At 37.5% G+C, this 27,446-nt stretch overlaps 1 protein-coding gene across 11 annotated transcripts in view; it reads right to left on the bottom strand.

The window, feature by feature from the left end:
* Positions 1–27,446, bottom strand: part of NEB (nebulin) — a 193,655-nt gene that overhangs the window by 110,907 nt on the left and 55,302 nt on the right. For all 11 annotated transcript variants that reach the window (XM_070423008.1, XM_070423018.1, XM_070423007.1 and 8 more), the window contains exons 41-64: positions 25,870–26,181; positions 25,114–25,320; positions 24,542–24,646; positions 24,281–24,388; positions 23,311–23,622; positions 21,881–22,087; positions 19,192–19,296; positions 17,930–18,037; positions 16,617–16,928; positions 16,291–16,497; positions 15,758–15,862; positions 14,696–14,803; positions 12,382–12,693; positions 11,978–12,181; positions 8,878–8,982; positions 6,908–7,015; positions 6,258–6,569; positions 5,600–5,803; positions 5,184–5,288; positions 4,984–5,091; positions 3,679–3,990; positions 3,180–3,383; positions 2,628–2,732; positions 920–1,027 (exon numbers count right to left, since the gene is read on the bottom strand). In XM_070423008.1, coding sequence (XP_070279109.1) covers positions 920–1,027; positions 2,628–2,732; positions 3,180–3,383; positions 3,679–3,990; positions 4,984–5,091; positions 5,184–5,288; positions 5,600–5,803; positions 6,258–6,569; positions 6,908–7,015; positions 8,878–8,982; positions 11,978–12,181; positions 12,382–12,693; positions 14,696–14,803; positions 15,758–15,862; positions 16,291–16,497; positions 16,617–16,928; positions 17,930–18,037; positions 19,192–19,296; positions 21,881–22,087; positions 23,311–23,622; positions 24,281–24,388; positions 24,542–24,646; positions 25,114–25,320; positions 25,870–26,181 — 4,383 coding nt within the window. The remainder of the gene's footprint in view (positions 1–919; positions 1,028–2,627; positions 2,733–3,179; positions 3,384–3,678; positions 3,991–4,983; positions 5,092–5,183; positions 5,289–5,599; positions 5,804–6,257; positions 6,570–6,907; positions 7,016–8,877; positions 8,983–11,977; positions 12,182–12,381; positions 12,694–14,695; positions 14,804–15,757; positions 15,863–16,290; positions 16,498–16,616; positions 16,929–17,929; positions 18,038–19,191; positions 19,297–21,880; positions 22,088–23,310; positions 23,623–24,280; positions 24,389–24,541; positions 24,647–25,113; positions 25,321–25,869; positions 26,182–27,446) is intronic.

Here is a 27,446-nt window from a genome sequence, read left to right as displayed (position 1 = left end):
AAGGAATGAGGTTGTCTGGAGTTTCAACTCCGTCATCCACTAAGAGTTTAATTTTAGACAAGTTGCTTAAGCAATCCACAAATGGGGATAATGACAATAGGGTTTATCATCCTAAGGTAATTATGAATAGTAAGTAAAATAATAAATGAAAAGTTCTTAGCAGAGTTATCAATACTTTGGGTTGTTATTATGATTTTATTAATTATTATTATTGGCATAAATCCATTTTTAGGGCAAGTCCAAGATACACCAATTAAAGTGAGTCACTCACATGGTTTTCCAATAGAAAGGACCATGTGTTACCATATTCCTGAATATTGGGCCTGTATTTTTAGAGCAGTGTCTTGTTCCTCAAGAATTCCCTGAGGCACCAGGAAAGGATGCTGGTTTTATTCTGAGGGGTTTGAGCTACAGAACCAGGAGCTATTGGTAAGGGTACGATCTTGAGCTAGTAACCATCGCTGGTTCTGATCAACTGCCTTCTATTCATAATCCTGTAAGAGTGAGTGGTAAGGCAAGCATCACATGCACTTTAAAAATATTGTATGTTAAGATGGTACATAAAGCCAAACCCAGTTCTCACTGAGAGAACTTACGTTTTTGACTTATGCTTCCTATAAGCACTGTAATAATTTTTATATAAGCATTTCCAAGCCTGCAGCTACACTCTGACCATTTCCACACGGATGCATCTGTCCCTCTTCTTGGTGGACCAGTTTTAACTATGACCTAAAGGCTACAAACTCCTTTTATGAACATCACATTTTTCATTTCCCTCAAAATTAAGTTTTTGAAAACCCCCACACAAACACATCAGGGTGTATTTTCAAAGGGCTAGGAAAGTTCTTTGTAAAGATTTAGTTCAGTGCAAATATCATTTTTGATGGATCAGATACTTGGAATAAAATGGACAACTCACATCGCTGGCAATGTCCCTGGAGGCCTTGGCTGCCACGATCGGGATGGCGTCGCTTCGCAAGTCATAGCCTTTCTTCTTTGCCTCTTCGTTGGCGAGTTTATACAGACTCTAAATTTGGGCCAAAAAAAAAAAAAAAATCAGTTGGATGTTGACACTCATATCAAAAAACTGATGGGGGAATTGAAATAATTCACTATGTTCTACACAGGTAGGTGCCTATAACAACCTTACTTTTGAGAGATCTAAGCCTTCTGCATTTTTAGCTTTTGGTGACAATGAAGAGCTAGTTATAAAAGTACTAAAATTATAGGTTGCACACCCCCATAATAAAATGACTTAAGATGGTGGCTAACCTATCTAAATTCTTTAAATTATATTTTGCACAAGAGTAATATACTGTTGATTTACACTGTCAAAGAAACTCCATTTTCTTTGCTGGCAGTACAAAGCTCGGAGAAATACCTAATATATTCTCAGACAGAATCTTAGAGCCACAAACATCTCCACAGGCTTAAACAAAGAGGTTCAATATAAGAAGAGATTGCAGAGAGATAAATGTCAATCTTTGAACTGAGATTTAAATTGCCAACCATGTACATGCAGGATAGAGGAAACCCAGCCTAAGCCCACATAAGATGTCTTAGGATTTTAGTTGATCCCAAATTCCCTGTGCAGGGCAGGGACACAGCTGCCAGTGTGTCCTGAGACACACGGTGCAGGGATGGAGGTCAAATGTCTAAAAGAGAAAAATAGGACATCAACTGTAGTCTATACTGATCATTCCTCACTGGCAGAATTTTGTTTGTTCTGAGAGTCATGTTCTAGGAGAGATGTCAGGTGTGCAATGCCCAGGCACTTGGGATGTTTGGATTAGACAAGAACCTGGGAATGAGGTGGGAAGGGAGGCACCATAGTTGCTATTGACCTCTCCATGGTGTTGGCACAGATTGGTTCTGCATAGCCTCAGAGGACTATGTGTGTCTGCAGAGAGAAATCTTTGAGTCAATACATCAGAAGCACCTTCTAATGGAATTTTCCAGAACAAATGGGTTGACTTATGAGATAAACTTCTTGTCAGTGAGAACACTTAAGCAAAAACAGGATTATAACCCATCGGGCAGGGACTCCTGTACTAGGAGAGGCTAACCTCTCAGCCTAAACTATAGGTGCTTCTGCGATGGTACACGGCCCTATGCTCACAGAAGGTGAAAAGAATATGGGCTTGCTAATATGTACACTGCCAAGTCCTCTCTGCTTCTGTCTCTCTTTCTCTGTGTTATTTGGTACTACTACTGTGATTTTCGTCCTTGACTCAAAAATCTTAAATTTTGATCCTAAACTATAATTTAGGAAAAATATATTACATAGAGAAATATGATTAGCACAGCTATATCGCACAAGGATGAAATAAGTATATATTTGGTCTATTGCTAATTTCATAACTTAAAAAAATTAATAAGAGGAAAAGGTCTAATTAATCTCATGGTTATTGCTTAAATCATTAGTTCTTATAATTTGTACTTCCTAAAATATAATCTGTGTTACTTGAAGTTTGATGTTTAGGATGGTGACTGAGAAATGCAAGAGTTGCTATTCACATGGAGCAAAAAGAGATTCTTTATAAAGTTGTCCTTTAGTATTACATCCCGAGGAATAGATGAAGTAAGAAACAGCATGCAAATGTTACAGAATTAGCATCTGCTCCCACCTCACTGTAGTTGATTTTGTTCATTCTTGCCAACGTAATTTCTGGGGTGTCTGGCATGATGTGGATCTGGGTCTTGTCTTTGTCCCAGGCTTCTGTGTATAAACGCTATCAAAGAAAGTACTTAATGTCATCAGGGAAAAATTCAGTGTATAATTAGTAGGAATTTCAGGGCCACAAGAACTTTATAAACAAACATAACAAAAGGCTATGCATTTTTTGCATTATGTATTTTATATACATTTCTCAAGTGAAGTAATCAGTTCATAGTAAAATAGTTATTTCTAATAATATGAAATATAATTTAACAAAAGGAAATTGAGAATATCTTTTATGCAAAGATGATTTCCATAAAGATATGCCATTTTATTTTAAAAAACCATAAAACAATTACTAAAATTAAATATTAGAAATAACATATCAGATTGATATTATAGATAAATTGATGTCTTTTGTTGCTCAGTGCTCTCTTTCTTTCTTTACTTGACTATGCTTCTTTTTCTTTAATTCAGCTTTAGGAGTCCTACCTTGATTCCCTGAATTTTGAAGCCTCACCTTGTTCATGGTGATGGCATTATTCTTGGCCAACACTTGTTCCAGAGAATCAGTCACACTGGTAAATTTAAATTGGTCTGGATGCTGGCGATAGATTTTATCACTCAAAATTTCAGTTGCCTTTTTGCATTTTTCCACATCCAAAGAGCCAATGGGAACCCAACCGATGCCTCTCATCCACTGAAGATCTGACTTGTACATATTCTGTTGACACAAATAGTCAATAAATGTTTATCTTCATTGGGAAAAGTTTTCATCTAAAGGATATGAAATAAAGTAAGAGCATTCTTGAAAATATAGTTTGGTGGACAGACGGATATCAGACAATATTTCTTTTTGGTTTAGAGGGTTAAATAATAAACACAAGGGAAAAAGAGATACTAATTCCCCCCTTTGCAGGGGCTGGTGAATTTGGTGCCACCTATTGCTACCTTCTCCAAGGAATGTGAGTTCACTGATTTCCCACCTTTGCATGTCATTATGATCCTCAGGTACTCACGTCGCTCTGGATTTCATAGGCCTGCCGAGCGTGGATGACGTCATTCTGGTCGGGCAGGCACGTCCACTGGTGCAGGTAGTTCTTGTAGTCCACGTCACTGACCAACGTCTGGCACTTCTTGGCCAGCACCACCCCCAGCATGTCCACGGGGCTGCTGTACCTGGTCTTCGACTTCTCAAAGTCCTTCTTGTACTCCCTGTCACTCTGGATCTTGGCCACATGCAAGGACCACATCATTTTGGGGTCGTCCTTGATGTCCCGGGCTCCAATGTGGTGGCCGAGCTGCTTACGATAGCCTTCTTTGTACTTGAACTAGAAGAAGAAAAATGCTGATAGTCACCTATTTTAACTTTAGTAAAAAGCAATTACTAAGGCCACATTTTTCTATTCTTTAAAAAGATAATGATTTGACCTATCTACATAAATATGCATCTTATAAACCATTTGGAAAATATAGCATATATATGTATACAAAACTAAAATAAAAATGAAGATATTATTCTGCCATTCAGTGATAGCCACTGGAAAAAACTGCTTCTTGTGGTGTGCGTGTGAGAGAGAATAAGATTAAAATAGGAGTCATACTGTATATGGGTTTGTGCTTGCTTTTTCAATTATCATATAAGGATTTCTCTGCATCATTAAATATTCTCTATAAATATGAATTTTAATGGTAACAGATATTATACTGATATATATTAATACTTTTAACCCCTTTGTGATTATTGAACACTTATATTTGAGTTCTGATAGTACTTCCCATATTTTGGAAATAAAAAATATTTTTGAGCAAATTTATGTTTTAAAGGAAATAAATATCCATAGCCAACCACCGCAGAGCCAAACATATGGTCCATATGAATGGTTGGACTTTGAATAAAATAATGTGTTCCATTCATTCAGCCCTTATATGTTCATTGGTTCATAGGGCATGGGTTAGGTGTTGAAGGAATCTTACAATGAGTGTGGTTATATATAAGAATACATCATGTGGAAAAGCCAAAAGGATCTCTGAATTATAGTCAAATACCCAATGCTTTTATTCATCAGGAAATAGATCATATTTTGAAATGCATGTTGCTATGAACTCAGACATAACAAGGAATTAGCCTTTGTGTCAAGAATTTCATTACCATTATTTGAATATATTGTTTCAAAATATTCAGATTTGAAACAATATTTACTGAGAAAAAAATGTTAGCAAGAAATTTAACCTCATAGATTAATTGCTCTACCATGTATTCAGGAAAAAGAAAGAAATCTTTGAGCCATAACTAAGGCGAAGAACTTTTCAGGTGCACTTACTTCACTTGCAATGTCTCTGGAGGCCTTGGCCGCCTTGATGGGAATAGCATCTAACCGCATATCATAGCCTTTCCTCTTGGCTTCTTCTAGGCCAAGTTTGTATAGTTTCTAAAATAGAAATAAATAATCATAAGTTTAATTTATAGAGTGCAGTGTAAGGAGAATATATCATGCACCATAATTACTAGTATATTGCTTACCTCACTGTAATTTATTTTGTTTTGCTTAGCTAGTAAGACTTCAGGGGTGTCTGGCATAATGTGGATACTGGTTTTATCTTTATCCCAAGCTTCAGTATAGAGGCGCTAAAACAAACAAAAAGAAGACACGACTAGTGCAAACCAGTAATGAATAGATACATACAACTAATCTGGTTCATCAGAGTACAGAGTCTGCTCTGTGAGTTTGTATTTGTGACACCTTCAGGTCCAGATGTCTCATGTCCGTAAAAGCATAACACTCACTTAAAAACCGCTTTAATACAAAGCAAAATAATTGAATATGATTTTCCTTCTATAGAAACAGATTTCAGTGTTTACATTCACACACATGCACACACACAGACACACACATACACACACAACTAATACTCCTCCCAAATAAAAAAAGAACTTACATGGTTCATGGTAATAGCATTGTTTTTTGCCAAAACCATCGGCATGGAGTCCATAAGGCTGGTAAACTTGAATTTATCTGGGTGTTGACGGTAAACATGTTCACTCAAAATCTGCATAGCTCTCTTGTTCTTCTCATCCTCAAGAGAACCACTAGGTAACCAGCCAATGCCTTTTAGCCACTGAAGGTCAGCCTTGTACAAATTCTGAAATTGTAATTGACAAATCACTAAACATAAGCATAATAATATACCCCTAAAATTATAGTATAGTATAGTATAGTATAGTATAGTATAGTATAGTATAGTATACATTTCAATGCTTAAGTTTATGGTAAATTAAAAAAAGTTGGTACGTCTTAAGAATCAATAAAATATTCAGATTTGAAACAATATTTTGAAAAACATTTTAAACAGCAGCATGTAGAGAAAGACCCAAATGCTTCTGGGTCAGCAATGTAGAGGCTTCCACCAAAACAATTGGGGCTTTGCTGGCTCTTTCTTTGTGGAATAATATTTGGGTGCCTGGATAGAGTGTGGGCATTAGTCCAGGGAAGTAGAATTCAGTTGTATAAACTCAATTCCCCTCACTTTGGGGGAACTTTGATACTTAGGAAAGCATATGTGGTGTTTTGTTAGCGAAGGAAAATCTTAGACTCACATCACTCTGGAGGTCATAGGCCTGCCGAGCGTGGATGACATCATTCTGGTCGGGCAGGCACGTCCACTGGTGCAGGTAGTTCTTGTAGTCCACGTCACTGACCAACGTCTGGCACTTCTTGGCCAGCACCACGCCCAGCATGTCCACGGGGCTGCTGTACCTGGTCTTCGACTTCTCAAAGTCCTTCTTGTACTCCCTGTCACTCTGGATCTTGGCCACATGCAAGGACCACATCATTTTGGGGTCGTCCTTGATGTCCCGGGCTCCAATGTGGTGGCCAAGCTGCTTGCGAAAGCCTTCTTTGTACTTGTACTAAAGGGAAAAAAAGTCTCATCTTTTTAGAGATTAACTTATATTGCCACTTTTGTGGCAAATTACAAAGCACATTAACTCCAAATATTTCACTAAGCCTAAAGAGCCACCGATATATGCTCTTTTGATAGGAAAGATTAAAGGCTAAATCCAGCTCAAATTTCATGCATAATAAATGAATCCTTGAGCTTATCCTCATCCCACACTGCATCTCGAATCATTTCACTCTGTTTTAATTGATTACTCGTTGAAAGATTTTGTTCAATTTAAATTGAAGTTGAGACTGCTCGGAAATGATACATTGCAGTCAAATCAATATAAATGGGATAAAGTCTTACTTCACTGGCAATTTCTCGGGATGCTTTCGCTGCTTTGACTGATATGGCATCAAGGGGCAGATCGTAGCCTTTTTTCTTCAGCTCCTCATAACCCATTCGATAGATTTTCTGTCAAAAGATGAAGATCACTTTGGTAAATAAATAATGGAAGCCTAATGAATCCAATGCTAAGTCTTTTAAGAGTACATGGGAATAGTATCTGTGCTCTAAAATGCTCAAATGCAATGGGAAATTATGCCCATTGATTGCTATGATGCTGTTTTAAACTTCAAAGCTCTTCAATTACTTAGATCAACAAAATCAAATGTTAGCTCCTTACAAATGCTTATGAGAATGAAGCAGAAGTAAATTGATAGAGAAATGAAATTAAATATCATTTAGGTGCTGTTTTCCAATTAATTTAAAGTGTTTTATTGGAAGTTTTTGTTAGAAAAGAGCAATAATTGAGAATGTCATTTAATGCCTTTTCATCTAACACCTCTAGTGGAGGAAAAAATTATGCCTAGTGAGTTGTCTCTTCTGTGTAGATAAAGCATTGGGATATAGCATCTATTTCACAGTATAAGGCCATCCAGCACCAGTGTAGGATTACATCTGTAGGTATAAAACTAAGTCCTTTATAATTTTTAAAATGTAAGATTTTTTGAGGGAATTTTAAATATTGAATCTGAAGAGCTTAAGTGAAATGATGCATTTCTTCAGATCTGTTACATAATTGAAAATGTCATTTAATTCACTTTATCCAGAAACCAGATTGTTTTTTTTTTTTTTTTTTTTTAAATATATTTTTATTGATTTTTTACAGAGAGGAAGGGAGAGAGATAGAGAGTTAGAAACATCGATGAGAGAGAAACATCGATCAGCCGCCTCCTGCACATCTCCCACTGGGGATGTGCCTGCAACCAAGGTACATGCCCTTGACCGGAATCGAACCTGGGACCTTCTAGTCCACAGGCCGACGCTCTATCCACTGAGCCAAACCGGTTTCGGCAAGAAACCAGATTGTTTAAAATGCTTATTGATCTTGGATTTGTGTTTATGTGTATACTAGAGGCCTTGTGCACTGATTCGTACACTGGTGGGGTCCCTCAGCCTGGCCTGCGGGGATTAGGCTGAAACCAGCTCTCTAACATCCCTCGAGGGGTCCTGGATTGTGGGTGGGCACAGGCCAGGCCTTGGGACCCCACTGGTGCACGAATCAATCCATGAACCGGGCCTCTAGCATGCATATATGATCTTTGGTTAATCTCTTCCTGTCCTCCCCCTCCCTCCTTTCCTCTGAGATTCATCAGTCTGTTCCATGTTTCCATGCCTGTGGTTTCTGCTCCTGCATTGAGCATCTGCCCCCTGGTGGCCAGTGCGCATCATAGCTACTGGCCGGTCGGCAGGTCACTTAGCCTTTTATATATATAGTTTTCTCTTTGTGGCATTTCTTTAATACTGTACATTGCTTCATATTAAAGTCTTTCTATTAGAGTTTAGAATTTGTCTTTAACATATTTAATTTTTATGTCTAACAACTTCAGGAGGTTATGCTATGTTGACAATAAAAATAAAAATGAAATTGTCCTGCATGAGTTTTTTTTATGCTCACTCATTTGAAATTTCATTGAATTTTGTGTGTGTCAGGCACTATACTAGTGAAGCACTGCAGATCCAATAGTAATTGTCTCTGCCCCCAAGGAGCTCCTATGTATGTGGGGGAGAGTGATATAAACCATTACATTATGACGATATATGTAATGATGGACTACAAGGAACAGCCAGCACACATCCCCTCTCTGCCTGAGATAGGGAGTGCCAATTATGTTGATGTTCAAGCTAAAAGCCATTAAATGAGGAATCTAAGTCACATGTAGTTCCTTAATGAAAATAATACAGGCATTCAAAAATAACTTTCAAATAAATGTACTGCCTTAGAACCAATTAAAATGAACTTTCTTAAAACACATGCTGAATTGGAAACTCACATCACTTGTGTTGATTAAGTTTGCTTTAGCCAGAATAATGTCAGGTGTATCCGGCATGATGTGGACTTGAGTCTTGTCCTTGTCCCAGGCTTCTCTATAAAGTCTCTAAAATGAGAAATAAGAGTTGTTAGATTAAGTGAATGACATAGTTAACTTCAAACAGGATTACTGAATTCATCTGAATTAAGCCTTATGACAGATAGCATAAGCAGATAGCATATGCAAAAAACAGCTCCAGTATTTCTTGATTTATCTGGGACATAATTGCCTTTCAAAAGAGAGATTATGGATTACCTTTTCCGAGTTACAGATAACCCTGCCTATAAGAAGTCAACCCAAGTAATGGGAGCCTTTGCCAAGATCATCAAATGGAGCAGCAATTCCCCATCTGTTAGACTGTAAAAGTCTCCCTCATTGGGAGACTGCCCTTGCTTTCTCAAAAGATGACATACTGGTAGTCCCAGTATGTCTAGAAATTAGGGAGTCTCATTTCCTCTGTGGTTTATTATTTATAGTCATACCACATAATTATTTGGGGGGGGAGTTAGGATTCCCAAAAAGATTTCACATGAAAACTTATAAAAAATCCTTGTACGTCTCAGAGCCATTCTCTTTGTCTGTCTTCACAGAAGATAAAGGGATCCAAACAAAAATCTCACTGATTTACTAAAACTAGGAAGTTAACCTTGTCAGAGAATCTTTCTACATTCTCATAAATGACAAAGTATAAAATAGCAATGACAGTGGAGAAACTTGGAGACACTATTTTAAGCAAGTGATCAAAGTTAAAATATCAGTAAAGGGACAAATTGATGCCATGTATCTCCTGGTATAATGTATGGAGGAGGATACAACATGTGTTATCCTGTAAAAATACAAAACTTGAATCTAATCATATCATGGGGAAACACCATACAAACCCAAATTAAGGGTGATTCTATAAAATAACTGGCTTGTGCTCTTCTCAGATGTCAAGGACTTGCAAAACAAAGAAATAGTGAGAAACGAGTCCAGATTCAAGAAGACTAAAGACATGACAAGTGAATTCAATGTGTGATCTTTGATTGGATACTGGATCAGAAATATTTTAAAATTTTGTCTAAAGAACATTAGTGGTAAAATTGAATAAATTCTGTAGACTATTATTGTTTCAACATTAATTTCCTGATTTTGATCATTGCACTGTGGTTATGTTCTTTCGAATGTTCTTGTTTTCAGGAAACACACAATGAAGTATTTAGGGATAGAGTGGCATTGTGAAAATGAAAGAAAGAGGAGAAAGAGAGAGAAAAAGCATTTGTAAAATTATTTGTACTATTTTTGCAACTTTTCTGTATGCCAGAAATTATTTCAATATAAAAAATTTTGAAAGTATCATTGGTTTCTTGGACTTATGAATTTCCCTTTGAGGCACGCAGTATGGAGTGTGTGGGGTTGGCACTTTTCTCCTTCCTGAGCATGCTTACTCCAGTCCACATAACCCAGAGAAGGTAATCAAGATCTTCAGGGCAAAAACCAAGCAAGCCTGTGAATTTCCATATACATTTTTCCTGGTTCTGCGCTAACCTTTCTGATTAAGATCCGAGTTTCTCAACCTGCGCTATTAGCTGTATCCTGGATGATTCTTTGTAGGAGTGTGTCCCGGAAGGGGCTGTCCCATACATTCTGAGATGCTGGCAGCATATCTGTCTTCTATCCACTAGATGCCAGTAGCATGCCGCCCTCAAATTGTCACAACCCAAAAGCTCTCTAGGTGTTGCCAAATGCCCCTGTGTGACAAACTTGTTCCTGGTTGAGAACCATTAAGTCGGGCCAGATGATTAATGGTATGTGTCACTTTTACTCCATGGAAAACAGAGAAGATGCTAATATTTGTTTATTCTGAGGTAGATGTATTGGTCTATTCAAAAGGAGAGACAGCAGGCTTAAAGAACCTCAGGGCTCCTCTCCTGAGGCCTGAGGGGAGTAACCGCTCAGCATTTCTGTCACCAGGGCGCACTGTTGACAAGTCTGTCCTGAGGCATTGATCTTGATAAATTTCATGACCCAGGGTTTTTCTCTTGGCCACCTTAGTAGCTCAGAGCTTTGTAAACAATCCTGCTTCATGGAGAAAAAAGAAACTTGGACTCAAAGGGGGAAATATTTTCTATAACTTTGTTGCTTTATGAGCCAGCTAGTTGGATTCAAATTTCTATCATAAAAAAAAGCTTTAACATTCACGATAAAGCTGACATGTCAGCATTTATTGTAAATTTTGGATACTGTAATTGCAAGAAATCTGTGAGAGGTAGAATAGGAAGAGGGGAGCTAGAGTTTATCAAATGTTTACTATAAGCTGATTATGAGCTTATATATATTATGTGAAAACTAATATGTCTGACATGTGTAAAATATATAGCATATTATATATATTTAGATTCTTCTAAGACTCAAATGGTTATTATTTTGTATTAATTTAAACTTTCTTACCAGTTCCAGAATCTCAGTGCACATTATTCAACTTATCATAATTTTCAGGGTTATACTTTAGAATTACTCTATACTGCTATCTTTCCTTCATTTTATTCACTAAATATTTATTGAGCACCTAGTATGTGCCAGCTACTGGTGTCAGTGCTGGAGAAGGAAGTTAAAGATGGGATACACATTTATATATAAATGTTTATGTATGCTTTAGCTAAACAAAATGCATTATAATTATCGGGAAGAAAATTAACTCTTTATAACATTTCCATTGTATCTGCAGTGCAAGGTACTGAGGCTATCTCTTATAGACTATACCCCAATAACAGCATACTTTTTTTTTGGAAAGTTGAGTGCATTGGGGTTTCAATGCACTCAACTTTCAAAAAAAAAAGTATATTTTATAGTTTTCTCATTACACTTTGAATAAATGAACAAACAAGCTTTGGGGCACAAAAATTGATACCCATTTTTACATAATCCAGTGTGGGGTAGTTGATAATTCAAATGAAGCAACTAAATGTAAAACATTATGCTGTGTTGTGCTATCTGTGTGATGTGCTGCTGTTATATTGAACACCCACCAAGTATCAGGCACTATAAGTTATTTCATTTATCTCCAAAGAATTATACTCACATCACTCCTATTTTTGGCATTGGTCTTTGCCAGAACTACATCCATGGCATCAGGAATGCTGGTGAACTTGTTTTTGTCTGCAGGCTGGCGATACTTCTTCTCACTGATGATTTCTGAGGCCCGCTTGTTCTTTTCTGCCTCCAAAGAACCCAGGGGACTCCATCCTATGCCTCTCAGCCACTCGAGGTCAGACTTATACAGATTCTGTGAAAAAACAAAGCAAGTCTCAAAATCCCATCCTCCTCGGGGCCCTTGACTCAAGAGAGTCTATGCATTCACAAGCAGATCTGTTTTGGATATTCAGTAATAATTCCTCTTTCTAGTTTCTATCTCTCTGCAACTAAATGGCCTCTCCTATGAGACGGGAAGTCATATATAAACGATTAGATTTAATAGAAGCTGACCTCACTCTGTATTTCATAAACTTTTTTAGCTTGGATAACATCGTTCTGGTCGGGCAGGCATGTCCACTGGTGCAGGTAGTTCTTGTAGTCCACATCGCTGACCAAGGCCTGGCATTTCTTGGCCAGCACCACCCCCAGCATGTCCACTGGGCTGGTGTACTTGGTCTTCCACTTCTCAAAGTCCTTCTTGTACTCTCTGTCACTCTGCATTTTGGCTACGTTCATGGACAGCACAAGCTTTGGATCATCTTGCAGACTCCGGAATCCAATATGGTGGCCGAGTTGCTTGCGGTAGCCTTGTTTATATTTAAACTGAAATCAGAGGAAACAGTTATTTTAGTTACATAAACAGAGGTTAAGTTCAGTTTGCTTTGGTTGTATGTTTGTTTTTGAAAACTGAAATGAGAGAAGGTGTGTCTATGTTAACATAGTAAGAAATGTAAAAACTTAAGCAGAGACTTTCAAAGAAATGTAATGTAATTGAATATCCAGAGAGGTTACAGTGAGAAATTAATTCCAATACAGTGTGTATGCTGACTTTAGGGTAGTGTTTGATAAAGCACTTATGATATCCTTATGGAATAATGGGAAAGTATGGACTGAATGGCAAAATTTAGGAAGATTCATGACTTGATGAATGGCCTAATAGTGTAGATTAATTAAGCACCAGGATTTTTAGTGACTCACCATATGGTTATGTCATATAAATTTGTCCTGTTCAGGATCCATTTCTTAATGCACATATGGCTAAAAACAGCTAAATATGTTAGATTTGAAAAAAAATTCTACAAATTCTACATGATCTCAACATATTGCCAATGTGGATCAAAACAAACTACATGAATTTCAGAAAGTAAAAGTGAAATCCAGTATTTAGATTCAATTGGGAAAATTGCATTAATACCAGATGATGATAACAACAATGATAATAGAGATAGTAATAGCAGCATTTACATAATACTAGATGCTGAGCGCATATTACACCTCATGGAAGTAGATTCTACTCTCTCTTGACACCAAGCTTCATGGTTATGTATATTAAAAATACTCAGGAGTTCAAGTTGACTATAAGCTCTATGTGGGCAATCTGACAAAACTGCTTATAAAAAAGTAGCATCACTGATTCTGTAGAGACACAAAGGCAAGTCAGGAGCTCATTTACTCTTGTCTGACCTCCTGTAACAGGAAGACAACACCAAGGTTTAGGCACTCTATTTCGAGAGGGGTTTTGAAAATAAACAGAGTAAATTACAAGTAGAATGATCAGGAGATTGAAGGAATTATAAAACTAAAATCAAAGGAGAATAAGTAAGAAACTTCAAATGTTTGAAGAAATATCAGGTGAAAGAAGAAATAAGATATTTTGTGGTGTTTCTAAACACAGAACTAGAGCTGATGGGTAACATAGTTAAGTTCCATGTAAGATAATGTATAATAACAATTCCAGATGATCCAACAAGGAAATGGACACAAAAATCCTTATATTTTGTAAGTATTCACAGATGGGATGGCCACGTGTTAGAGATGGAGAGAAGGTAAGCCATTGAGTAGGTAGATTGGATTAAATAACCTTTAAGTTATCTTCTAACTCTAAATTCTATGATTTTAATTTATTAAGTATTTATAAAAATAGCTTTAATTTTCTTAAATTTTATAGATACAAAAACCATTTGAAACCGAAAAGAGATATAATCTCTACAATGGTGGGAAAGTTCACTTATAGTTAATTTAATTTTGGGGTAAGATTTCAAAAGTTTCTAACCATAGGTTCACATGAAAAGAAAACAGGTACTACCAAATGTTGCATTGTTAGAAAATTATTGATGCATTTCTTCAGTTCCTAAGCTATCTTTACCTTATGGGGAGCACATAACATTAAATGAAAATGAGTTTATGCTCCGGGGGACATACAATCATCATTATTGCCATTATTGCTCTAGTTTCATCACCACATTGATTCATTTTACTGAGGTATTGACCCTCTAGCCAGAAATTAGGTAATAATACATTATCTAATTAGGTTTCCAACACTTCTGGAGTGCCACAGATTAATTGGATTAGGGAGAATCTTCTCTTATATTCTTAGCATTTATTGTTAGAGTCTGTCTTTAGAAAGTCTTTCTCTCCAAACCCATTTTTTGTTTTGTCTGATTTTAAAGGTTTTGATTAAGAGGTTGTGCTTCCCTATGAAATTATGGTAATTTATTCTCTACAGCCAAGGTCCTCTGATTTTTGTGTGATTAATTCTTGGGATTAACAAAATGAGGCATTAACCATAAAAATATATCCTTACAGAAATCAGAGTAGGACTTACATCACTAGCAATGTCTCTTGAAGCTTTGGCCAGCTGTACAGAAATTGCATCAACTGGGAGATCATAGCCTTTCTTCAGAGCTTCTTCCCATCCAAGTTTATAGAGTTTCTGAAAATTAAAGAAATTATTTAATATTCAGTGTATATTAAAACCCCAACAAATTCCTAAAATTTACCTAGAGAATAAATAGAGATCTGGGTAAACCTAACATCATCTACTTCCTCTCTAAAGATGGGGATAAAAACAAAACAAGCTGTTTAATAGGGCACTGACTAAGCAACACATGGTCTGGCTTCAGTTTTTTGGCTGAGATAGCCCTCTTCCCCAGGTATAAGTGAGTATGGCCTTTTCTGTTCACTCATTTATGGGCATAGATCAGATATATCCGGTAACTTTCCCATGCTATGTACTCATATTTTGAACACAGATGTTAAAATAATTGATAACAAAAAGGTGACAAAATATTGATTATCTAATAAAACTAATAGATGATGAAATGTCTTTTGTAAGGTGCAATAAATGAGCTAACCTTTCTCAGTCAAATTCATTGAATGGAAGCATGTGTGTGAAAACTGGATAATAACAAAAACAGCTGAAAGCCATCCAGTACTACGTACCAAGCACTGTGCTGAGAGCCTTACATGAAATTTCTCACTGGGCCCTCACAGCAATTCAATGTCATAGGCACTTTTATGGTCCCAATTTTAGGGATGAGGAAACTAAGGTTTAGATTCAATATTATACAAATTATAAATGGCAAAACCAAAACTCTTACCAGTTCTGTTTGATATAATATTTTCTTTCAATAATTATTTACTGATTTCCTACTCTCTGCCAAACACAAGAAGTACCGAGAAAAACAAAACAGGTGTAGCGCTTGCCTCCGTGGAACATACAATCGTAACTGAAGCTTTTGCTTTTATCCACATTTTGCAACATCCCTAGGCTAGCCAGTTTGTGTCATTCATTTCCAATGCTTTAGCATTTATTTACATCAGTTATTTACCATTACATCACTTAATAAGTTTAATTAATTTTGAGTCCAATTTTTATAAACTTTACCTGACTGTATATTGTTTGATTCTGCTTGGCTTGTAAAATATCCGGTGTATCAGGCATCAAATGAATCTTGGTTTTATCTTTGTTCCAATCAACAGTGTATAATTGCTGGGAAGTTAAAAAAAAGGCATTTGAAATCTGAATAACTTTTAGGACAAACCAGAAAGGAAAAAAATGCAGCAGAGTATTGGAATGCACACAATTTGAATTAAATTAAATTAATTTATAACTAAAGTAGCATATAATTCAGAGAAGACACCAAAACCAAACTCAGATTTTAAAACAGAACCTTTTAAATGATAAATAAAAAATACTTAAGATATAATAATTTAAAAAATAATTTCTAACTTAATGAGAAGGGCAGGAGAAATAAAAATACGGGGTAGGCAGCAGAAGAAAATGGTGTAGGGGCGTGCTCTGGAACTGTCTGCCCTGCCCAGTAGTGGTGAACCAGAATCAAACATCCCAAACAAGAACCAGAGGCTGCTAGCTCCGCCTCACTCGGGACTGTACGGAAGGACGGCTGTTTCGTCTACCTTGTTCATGGTAAGCGCATTCTGCTTGGCAAGAACCATGTCCATGGAGTCAGTCAGCTTCTTAAACTGGAAAGTGCTAGGGTGCTGGCGGTATTTCTGATCACTGGCATATTCAGTTGCTTTCTTGGCCTTCTCCACTTCTAGGGAACCAGCTGGACTCCAGCCAAGCCCTTTGTACCATTCATTGTAGTCCTGCTTATATTCATTCTATAAAGACAAGAGGCAAATCTACTTTACCTTACCAATTTAGACACAAAGTGTGGCATAGAAGACTGTGATCCCTCCCCTTGCTAGCAATCCATCGCCCAGAAAGGAGAGAGCCTTACGTCACTCTGTATGTGATTCATATTCTTGCTCAGCTGGATGTTCATGGCATCTGGAAGGAGGATGTACTTGTGAATCAGGTGCTTATAGTTGGTGTTGGAGATGTTGGTTTGGGCATCCTTGGCGGCCGTGACACTGAGCATGTTGGGAGGGGTGTGATAGCTGGTCTTCGTCTTCTCATAGTTTTTCTTGTACTCCCGATCAGATTGCATCTTAGCCACTTGCATGGAATGGACTAACTTGGGATCGTCTTCAAGACTGCGGAAACCAACCATTTTCCCCCTCTCCTTTTCATAGTTATATTTATATTTATACTGTGAAGAAAATTGGAAGATTTATTCAGAGCAATTCAAATCATTCTAGTGTCAGCATTCTGTACTTCATAACAAGTAATACTTGTATAAAATTCTACAGTTCACAAAACACATTTTCCACATTTATTTGTATAACTCGATACAACCCTACCTTACCAGATAGATAGCAAAGTTATTGCCCCCATTTTATGGATAAGTAAGCTGAGAGCCAGAGGTGAAGGACTTATAAGGTCACTAAGGATTAGAAGCCAGATTTTATGATGATACACCGTACTGACTTCCACACATATTCTGCTGTTAGTGTTAAAGAGGTCTACAGTTGGTAAGAGAGTATAGCAAATGAGAGGAAAGGAGAGATGGAGAACAGCGATAGAGGAAAGAGAAAGTATAACTGGGGGGTGGCAAAGGAAAGAGTGCTCTGAAATGTGCTTTTCTCACTATCCCCAAATCATTCAGCACTCTCTATGTGTGGATTTCTTGGACAAACAACCAAATGAAAGAACTGAGTTTCACAAAGCTTATATTATGGCAGTGGTGTGCTGGTACACCAGCTCCCAAGGGGAAAAAACCCTAAATTGTCATCTTTGCCAATTTCTGTGATGTAAATACTCCCACTGTGGCTGATGTCAAGCTACCAACAGTTTAATAACCGGTTTGCACAATTCCCGATTATTTAACCATCAGTTGTCATCAGCATCCCCAGCACAGCACTTCATGAGACATCCTGTTAGGAAGACAGATCCTAAGAGGCAAGAACAGTACAAGTCTTTGGATTTCTACAGGCCATAGCCTTGGTGACTTAGGGATTCTCCCCCGCCCCGAAATACCAGAGAAAACAAAAGCGCGAAGCTAAGAGGCATTCACAGAATAGAATGAGGCTCTTGTTAGCAGGCACATCCCCACCCCCCATACTCTAGCACTAAGTTTCTCCAGAAATGAGCTGTTACTATTCCGGTAGATTAGAACCCCCCAGCCAGGGGACTGCTCTCCTTCAGACTTACATCACTTGCAATATCTCTTGAGGCCTTGGCAGCTTTGATAGAAATGGCATCAGTTCTGAGATCGTAGCCTTTCTTTTTAGACTCTTCCATGGAAAGTTTGTAGAGTTTCTGTAAAGAGAGGCCAGGGAATAGTTTTCTTATAAATAGGTAAGCCTAGATTTATTTTTAAAAAGTAAACTAGCATTGTTTTTATTTTTGAACAGAATGTTTCGCTGGTGGATCAATGGCTACATGTTCTCACAAATAACATAATTGTGTTTGGAAAAAAATCAATTACAAGCTCATACATATCTTCAAGAACCTACCAGAAAAAAAAAGAAAAGAGAAACTACCAGAAAAAGTAAAAGTTTTCCATCTCTATGAAGTTATAAATATGCTTTTTAAAAATGTGAGTGGGGGTGTTGGGGGATAAGGACATATATGTAATACCTTAATCAATAAAGAAAAAAATAATAAAAATAATAAATAAATAAAATAGGAATAAAAAGTTTAGATAGAAAAAAAAATGTGAAAGCCCAGTAGATTCTTACTGATGCATTTTATCAAATAAGAGTCCAGGGATGACTACAAAACAGCCACATTCTTACATTAAAAAATTTCATTGTTTTGCAGTTGATATCTTTATTTATATAATTGTGTTGACTCTACAACCCAACAAGAAGACAGCAATTTCAAACCCCTTTGTAATTCAAACAAAGGAAAGAAAAAATAAATAAAACCTGGCAGAATTAGAGGATATCCTAGCAACTATGGTTAGGATGAGAAAGGAAGTGAAATAAATCACTTCTGCATTTTCTGACATCAAGTGTTGTACATTTCTTTTTTTGAGGCTTGCCCAAATTCTTCAAAACGTGCATCTTCCTTTTCCATTTAACTTTCCCTAGGCCCCTTCTTTAGAACCATCTCAAAAGCTTGGTGGATGGATTCTAAGGATGAAGTCCTAGGATTCTCACTTCCTTTTTCTCTTCTCCTGGCCCACAAGTGCTTCTCTTCTTGCCAAGTATCTTAGTTTGAGAAGGAGGACCTGCCCCTAAAACCAAATGGACCTGCCCTTCGAATTTCAATTGCTGGGCCTGAGTCCCATCCACAGTTCAACTCCAACAGTTTGCAAAGCAAGGCAGAGAAAGATTCTCATTTTTGGAGTCCCACTCTTACTTTCAAAACATTTACTCTTATAATTAAGGCATATTGATTAGCTAATTCATGTTTACTGCTTCAAATAGGCAGGAAAGAAAGATGACAACAGGGGTAATGATACTTACATCGCTCATGTTAACAGCATTTGCCTTTGCCAGAATAATCTGGGGGATATCGGGCATGATGTGGATTTTGGTCTTGTCAGCCTCCCATGCTTGTTTGTAGAGGTGCTAGAGAGTACAAACAAACAAACAAACAAACCCCGTGGAAGTCAATATCTTACAAGGAGCCTTGCTTAGAACATCTATGTCATTGTACATAAATATCAATATTTTATTAGTTAGGTCTTATTTCTATAAAATTTAAATTAAAAGGTGCTCATTTAAACAAGACAATGGAGAGGATGTCTTAGGATAGAAAAGAAAATGTCCTATCCTCTTATTGGACAGCCTGGAGATCGCATCTCTACTCTAAACTTTTCTAGGATATTAAAGCCCACATATAGTCCTTTTAAAATATAAATGAGGACATATATACATAATAATCTACATCTTGCCTTTTTTTACTTAATAATATAGGTTAGAGATCTTTTAAGCCTCTTAAAATAATTTACTTTATATAAAAAGCTTACTATCCCATGAGGAGGTGTAACCCAATGGACTTAGTAGGTTCTTTGCTGACAGAGTTTGATTTGTCGTTTGCAGTCTTCTACAAGTCATGGAGCCATGGTCTTAGTGGTGGACCTAGAACATGTTGCCCCAAATATTGGCAGACAGCCTCCACTTGTCACCTGCTGCACAGTTTGCTGCCTCACTCAAGAGCACACCCTTGCCTGGTGGCCACATCCAGTGACTCATCAAAGTGTGAATGGCTAGGCCAACGCAGGACGCATCTGCCAGGGCACATACACTCAAGGGCCTCACAGTCAGACTCTTCTTCCTGCCTGGTTCTCCCTCCCACAGGTACTGAATCCTAAATTGCATCTCAGCATCTCTATTTAGAGATTCTAACCTGCAAAAATATATTAGTGTATGTTTGTGTGTGTGTGTGTGTGTGTGTATCTTTGCACATATATAGGGATTTCTGTAGGGTATTGGGCATGTGAATATTTTTAACAAATATTGAAAATATGTTGATTAGAAGTTCACATTAACATGAACTCCCTTGCAAATACTCTATATAACAACTTTTTAATCTTTGCAATCTGATAGTTAAAAACTGCTATTTCTGTTTTAGACAAGTTTAATAAGAAAACAAAAACAAAACTTCTAGAGCCTTCTTCTAGACCAGGGATCAGTAAACTTTTCCTGTAAAGGGGCAGGCAGTAAATATCTCAGGTTTCATGGGTCAGAAGATCTCTGTCATTAACTACTCAACTCTGCTGTTGTAGTTCAAAAGCAGCCCAAGAAAACATATCACATTTTAATTAACTTAAATTTAAATTGCCACATGTAGTGGCTGTAGTATTAGCACAATCCTAGTGGAAAGAGCAATAGCTAGTCATCAGAGTCTGGTTCTAATCCAGACTCAGTAGTTAACCTGCTGTGTATCTTTAGGGGAGGTGCCTTGCCTCCCTAGGCCATGGTTTTCTCAACACTACAATGAAAGGATTCAACTTGATGATCACCAAGCTATCGCTCAGTATTAGCATTTTCTATTTCTATGATTCTCATCTTGGTATCATTATTCTGAAATGGTAATCATTAACAATGAAGAAAAAAAATGAAAGTTTTAATATTTTAAAAATAAGTGTACCCTTGTGATAGTTTAAATTCTAAATGTTAAAAAGGGCATTGCAAGTCATGCCTTGTCTTTTAGGCAAGTTCCTTTCAAGGAGGTTGGTCTTTTTGACAAATCTGTTTTCTCAGAAGACTCCAGGGGATTTATTCAGAGATAGCATAATACAGCTTTATCTTTAGGACCATCATTTTCTGCAACTGTTTAATGTTACAGTCCAAATAACTTCCCCCCTTTTTAAAATGTTTTAAAATATATTTTTATTGCTTTCAGAAAGGAAGGGAAAGGGAGAGAGAGATAGAAACATCAATGATGAGAGAGAATCATTGATTGGCTGCCTCTTGCATGCTCCCTGCTAGGGATCAAGCCTGCAACCCAGGCATGTGCCCTGACCAGGAATCAAACCATGACCTCCTGGTTCCTAGGTCGATGCTCAACCACTAAGCCACGGCGGTTGGGCTCTCCATTTTTCTAATCAACAGCATTGTAAATTGTGATCCACAAAATATAGCCAATGCTCTGCAACTATAGGATTACTTGTAACTTAAAAACAGATGTCCAGGGTTGATGACTTGTTCATCCTGATGTCAACTTACAACTAAGAAATACACTAAGGCTTTTCTAAAGGCTGGAATTATTAGTAATCCAAGGAACTATTGGTGGAGAAAAATTGCTCTCATGATTGCCCAGAGAAGACCTTGGCTCAGAATGCTGCTATAGCCACGTGATCTAGGAGTCTGCTCTGATCCCACCAACCAGCTAGGAAGCAGGGTAGGGTGCAAAAAATCCAACTGTTATCAGGCAGTCTTCTGATTCAAACTCATGAACTTCTACTCAAACTCACCTTAGAGGGAACACTTTTCAAGATTTGCATTATGGAGTAGAGAGGCTCATTGAACATTTGGGTGGGTGCACTTATTAAGACTAATTTTTTTTTAATTACAAGGTTCTCTTTCAAGGTAGAATAAACATTAATTATGATGCCCTAAAACTGTCAGGAAAATCTGAAGATTAAATATAAGATATACCTCACTTCTTCCTGATACAGATGAAACACTACATTATTGAAAGATTTACCTCATTCATAATTTTGGCATTATTCTGAGCCAAAACCATGTTCATTGAGTCCATCAATGTGGAATACTTCAAAGTGTCTGGGTGTTGGCGGTACTTCTTTTCACTGATAATCTCCATGGCTTTCTTGTTTTTCTCAGCCTCCAGGGAGCCCAGAGGGAGCCATCCAACGCCTTTCATGAAGTCATCAAAGTCGGCTTTGTATTGATTCTGCAAAAGAGGAAAAGTTCCAGAAGGAGAAGAAATCAAAACTTCCAGGAAACACGTGTGGGTATTTGATATTCCATTAGTATTTGAACTTTGACTATTTTTATCCCTAAACTTCATCTTTTATACACTTTCTTGCATGAGAAGTTAAAAACAAGCAGTAATATTTTTGTGACTTGTGTTTCTAAATGCCTTCCTGAAGAAAAAGTGCTAAAAAATACCAAGTATATTAATTTACCACGTTACTATTATCTCAAGAACCGTGACTATGCTGGACCAACTTTCTTACAAAAATTCTTAAGGTCCCTTAAGATGACTTATGGACCCCATTTCTCTCTTTTGCTATAAGTCTTTGATCAGTCACCACTGTTACAATTCCCTCAGGTATATTGGAAACCTCACTGGTACTTTGCACAAATTTCATTTTTCTCCCTTCAACTCTGACATTTTCTTCTACACTTGTGTACTTGGCTGCTTTCATTTGGGCACTTATGTACCTCCTCATATATGTAATATATTTATAAGTAATATATTTATGTAATAGCATATATTACATATATATATATTTGTTACATCTATTGGTTATATTACATATACATATACAAAATTATACATATGAGATAATAGCTCAGTTTTTACATTTCCAAAGGGAAATACAGGTTTGGGGCCTGCCTTTGGTTTATAATTTAAATTCACTTTCTCCAGCTACCAGATGTCCTCTATAGCTGAATTCTTGGCTCTCTACTGTCTGTGCCTTCCTCACACTCATTCTAATAAGCTGCCTCAGCCATCACCTCCTCAAAAGCTGGACATAGTGAAATGAATGCTGGTTGGGAGCGAGAGGCAAGAGCTATCACATCATCTGAGGTCCTGCTTTCCCTCGTGCTCCTCTCTCAGGAGCCTTTCATGCCTCTGACTCTCTTTGTTAGACATACTTCTTTCAACACATTCTTTCTGAAACCAGATTTCATTTGCCATTGCCAAATCCAGCACCCGACAAGGCTCACAGCAATAATGGTAGAAAATGAGACTTTCGTTTCTAGAAGTGATCCTTTTTCGTTAAAAATAAATAAATAAATTTAACCTAAGGTAAAAAATGAAACACCTTATTGGGAAATTACGCATGAATTTCTTTCAGGATTTTCAAAATGTCACTACTTATGGTCATTACTGATTTGCTTATTTTCCAGAGTAAATGCTCTGCAAATGGCATGGCTGTCACATACATCACTTTGAATCTGCATCATGTTTTTGGCCAATTCGAAGTTCATGGCATCAGGAAGCATGTTGTAGGTGTGGATCACATTCCTGTAGTTGGTGTTGCTGGCCACTTCCTGAGACTTCTTGGCCGCCACCACACTGAACATGTCCACTGGCGTGTGGAAGGATGTCTTGGATTTCTCATAGCCCTTCCTGTACTCCCGGTCTGACTGCATCTTGGCCACTTGCATGAAGTGCACCAACTTGGGGTCGTCCTCCAGGCTCCGGAAGCCAATGTGCTTCCCTTTGCCTTGTTCATAGGCTTGCTTATATTTGAACTGTAGACAAAAACAAACAAACATGGTGATGAAGATAGTGGAGGAACGAGAATATAATAAACTAGATGCCTTCAGCTTTGTCATAGGTTTAGAGTCTTAGAACTCCCCTAAAACTAGAAAGAAAAGAGCTCATAGGGGGCAGGGAGCAAAATCTTTTTATTTCAAATTCTGTGCCAGACATAGGTCCATGGAAAGAAAGTGATCTCAGAATTAATGAAAGCAATGTGGACATCAGCTGTCCAGGGTGCTTTAGAAAGCAACTCTTCCCACTCAGCTGTCTGACCAGCAGAAAAGGCTGCAGACACAGTGTTTCATGCTGCATCTTTAAATTCAGGAAAAGCCTGGTCAGGAGTCTCCAAGGTAAAATCTGTAGTTGCATCTCTATATTTGTTTAGAATTGCCTATAAATGATTAGAATACTTTATTTTTTTCCATTTTTTTTTAGAATACTTTAAAAGCAACTTATTTTAGCAAGACCCAGTCACTTTTTACATTAAATAATGGACAAATGATTAGAGGGTCCTTGGACTGAATGAAGGGATGTGGCTTGTGTGTTACACGGGATGATGGTCCCACCAACTCTGGGTAGAGCTGACTGCAGCTCCTGAAAACACACAAACGCCGCTCAGCCTCAGGAAAGCCCAGCGGAAGCACTTACATCACTGGCAATGTCTCTCGAGGCCCTTGCAGCCTTTATTGAGATGGCATCCGGCCTCAAGTCATATCCTTTCTTCTTTTCTTCTTCCCAACCAGCTTTGTACAGTTTCTAAGTGATCAAATAGAAAAACAGAAAAGAAAAACGTCAGCATCTTTTCATTTGGGTTAGGACGAGGATCCTGATTTCTGGCACGTAAAGGACAGGCATTCCATAAGCGTTAGCTCACTTCACCTCCCCTACTTTTGTTGTTCATCTACTTACATCACTCATGGTGATTTGGTTCATTTTGGAGAGTAGAATGTCTGGTGTATCGGGCATGATGTGAATGGTGGTCTTGTCTTTGTTCCATTTCTCAATGTAGCGCCTCTACAACAAGAAGGGCAGGCACGTGACTGCACAGCAGGACCAGTGTGTGGGAGTGCTAGCAAGGGGAAGAGACTCACAGCTCCACGGGGAAGAGCTTAACTCTGATGTTGGAAAATGGGTGAAATAGCAGGAGGGGCTGATGAGACTAGGCACACGCTGAGGACAAAAATGATCACACAATGGAATCCTTTTCCACTGAAACAACAAATACCATCTTGCCTCAACCCCACATGATGTAGGTTTTGTAGTTTTTGTCCCACCCTCAGCATGGTGTTGACAGCCCGAGGGTCAATATAACTGAGAATCTCTAGATATGACAAAAGATACAGAATGCCCCTCCTACCACCACCACCACCAGGACCATCAGAAAGATTAAAATGCCGACAGAGGTCATAGTGGCAGCGCCAGGCTCAAGGGCATGAGCACTATGAGGGTTCTGGGGCTGAGGCCAGCAGGTGAGTTCTTACCTTATCCATAGTCAGTTTGTTACTCTTGTTAAGTTCTTGTTCCATTGTGTCCATGGAGTACGTGAACTTCAGCTTCTCGGGGTGCTGGCGATACTTCCTCTCGCTAAGAATCTCTCCTGCTTTCTTTGCCTTCTCCACTTCTAGGGAATCTATTGGGACCCAGCCAATCCCTTTCATCCAGTTGGTGAAGTCGGATTTGTATAGATTCTTTACAATATAAAAGGAAAATTTGAACTCAGAAAGAGTTAGGGCATGGGTTTCTTTAGTTAGATGATTCAATCATTATCAAAAAGAAAGAAAAAAGGAGTTGGGGGAGAATAACTGGCTTTTTATTCTCTATTATCTTTTGGAAAACAATTAATTATAAAAGCTATTACATTCATGGTGGTTTCTAACAGGAAATCCTGACCCAATAATTCCTTTAAAAATTTAATTTTCTTGGGGTGAAAGTGAACAGAATTTTGCACTAGAAAACATATTATAAAGCACTCATTTAAATCTATTTTTTAAGGATACATCATATATTGGGTCCAACATCCAAAGTTCTAAAATATGTATATAGTAACCCCCAAAGGAAGCTACATATAGTTTAAATGAGTAAAAGCCTAAAACTCCAAATTCTGGAGAGGACTCCTAATTATAGTGAGTCTAGCCAGGTTTAGGGTGGAGTGAGTGGAATTGCCTATTTCTTGTTCTTCCCTCCTGCTAACTAGAAATGAATAATTCTATGCCAACAATCTGTTGATTGTTACATACATCGCTTTGAATCTGCATCGCGTTCTTGGAATGCTCCACGTTCATGGCATCGGGCAGCAGAGTGTAGTTGTGGAAGGGTTGTCTGTAGTTGGTGTTGGTAGCAACCTCCTGAGATTTCTTGGCCGCCGTCACACTGAACATATCCAAGGGTGTGTGGTACCTGGTCTTGCTGGCTTCATAGCCCTTTTTGTACTCACGTTCTGACTGCATTTTGGCTACATTCATGTAGTGAACCAGTTTAGGATCATCCTGAAGACTACGAAATCCAATTTGCTTGCCTTTGGCTTTCTCGTGGGCCTCTTTATATTTGAACTATATGAAAAAGAAGGGCAGACAGAAAAGTTTGATAGGGTATAGAAGGAAATACTAAAGTATTAAACTGAAATTACCTAACAAATTAAGCAATAGATAAATCCATTCTGAATCTAGTGTTTTAACATTGTTAAATAAACAACTAGCAAAGAACTTTTAATGGATGGTCTTTAAATATGCTCTGAAGATAATCAAGAATGGAATAATTTCTAGTTTATATCCAGATTATTCACAAATATATTCTTTGAATATGTTCAAAGGTTCCTGAAATTTTTACTTATTAAGGATTTAGTAGAGAGAGGAAGGGAGAGGGGGAGAGAGAAACATTGATGAGAGAGACATGATCTCCTGCTTCCTCCATGCCCTACTGGAGATTAAGCGTGAAACCTATGCATGTGTCCTGACTGGGAATTGCACTGGTGACCTCTTGGTGTATGGGTTGACACTCAACCACTGAGCCACACTGGGGGGTGTATTTTTTTTATTATATGTTTCCAGTGTTACTTTGCATTATCTTATAAAGTCCTTGCATAATCCTGAGTAAATTTTTGCAATGCTCTTATATGAATTAGTGTATTGGACTACAAATGATAGAGTTTTTAACTCTATCAACATATTATATTAATTCATATAAAAATTATAAATTAATTTGTTAAATTGAATTCATTATATAACTAAAATAATCTTTTGTATCTATAATTCTGCCTGGATTTTCATATTTCATCAATTTTTGTGTGGAAATTATAGTATTTAAAAATTGTATTCTTGTCCTGGCCTGTTTTCTCAGTGGTGAGAGTATCAGCCCTCACACCAAATGGTTGCAGGTTCAATTCCCAGTCAAGGGCACACACCTCAGTTGCAGGTTTGATCCCCATCCCTGGTCATTCAGGGTAGGTGCGGGAGGCAACCAATTAATTCTCTATCTCTATCTCTATCTCTACCTCTATCTATCTCCCTCTTTTCCACTCTCTCTAAAAATCAATAGAAAAAAATATCCTCAAATAAGGATTTAAAAAATAAAATAAAAATTGTATTCTTTTAAAACAGCTGGAGACATTTCCAATTTAGTGACATTTTAGTATATGAAAGCTTTTTTTTTCTTGACAAAATAAAAATCAGTTTTCAAGTTCATAACAATGAGAGTTCCAAATATTTTACAGTTTTAAAAAATAATTTTCTTATTTGCAACAACTGTATTGAGTTTTTTAAATATTTTAAAGTGAAGCAGTGTAAAAAATCATTGTTACTTAGGATACTAGAAAAGT

Source organism: Myotis yumanensis, unplaced genomic scaffold (assembly GCF_028538775.1).
Source record: "Myotis yumanensis isolate MYYU_CA2020_CCGP unplaced genomic scaffold, mMyoYum1.0.hap1 SCAF_8, whole genome shotgun sequence".
Lineage (NCBI taxonomy): Eukaryota > Metazoa > Chordata > Mammalia > Chiroptera > Vespertilionidae > Myotis > Myotis yumanensis.
The sequence above is the reverse complement of the archived record's forward strand: the minus strand, read 5'-3'. Positions and strand labels throughout refer to the sequence as shown.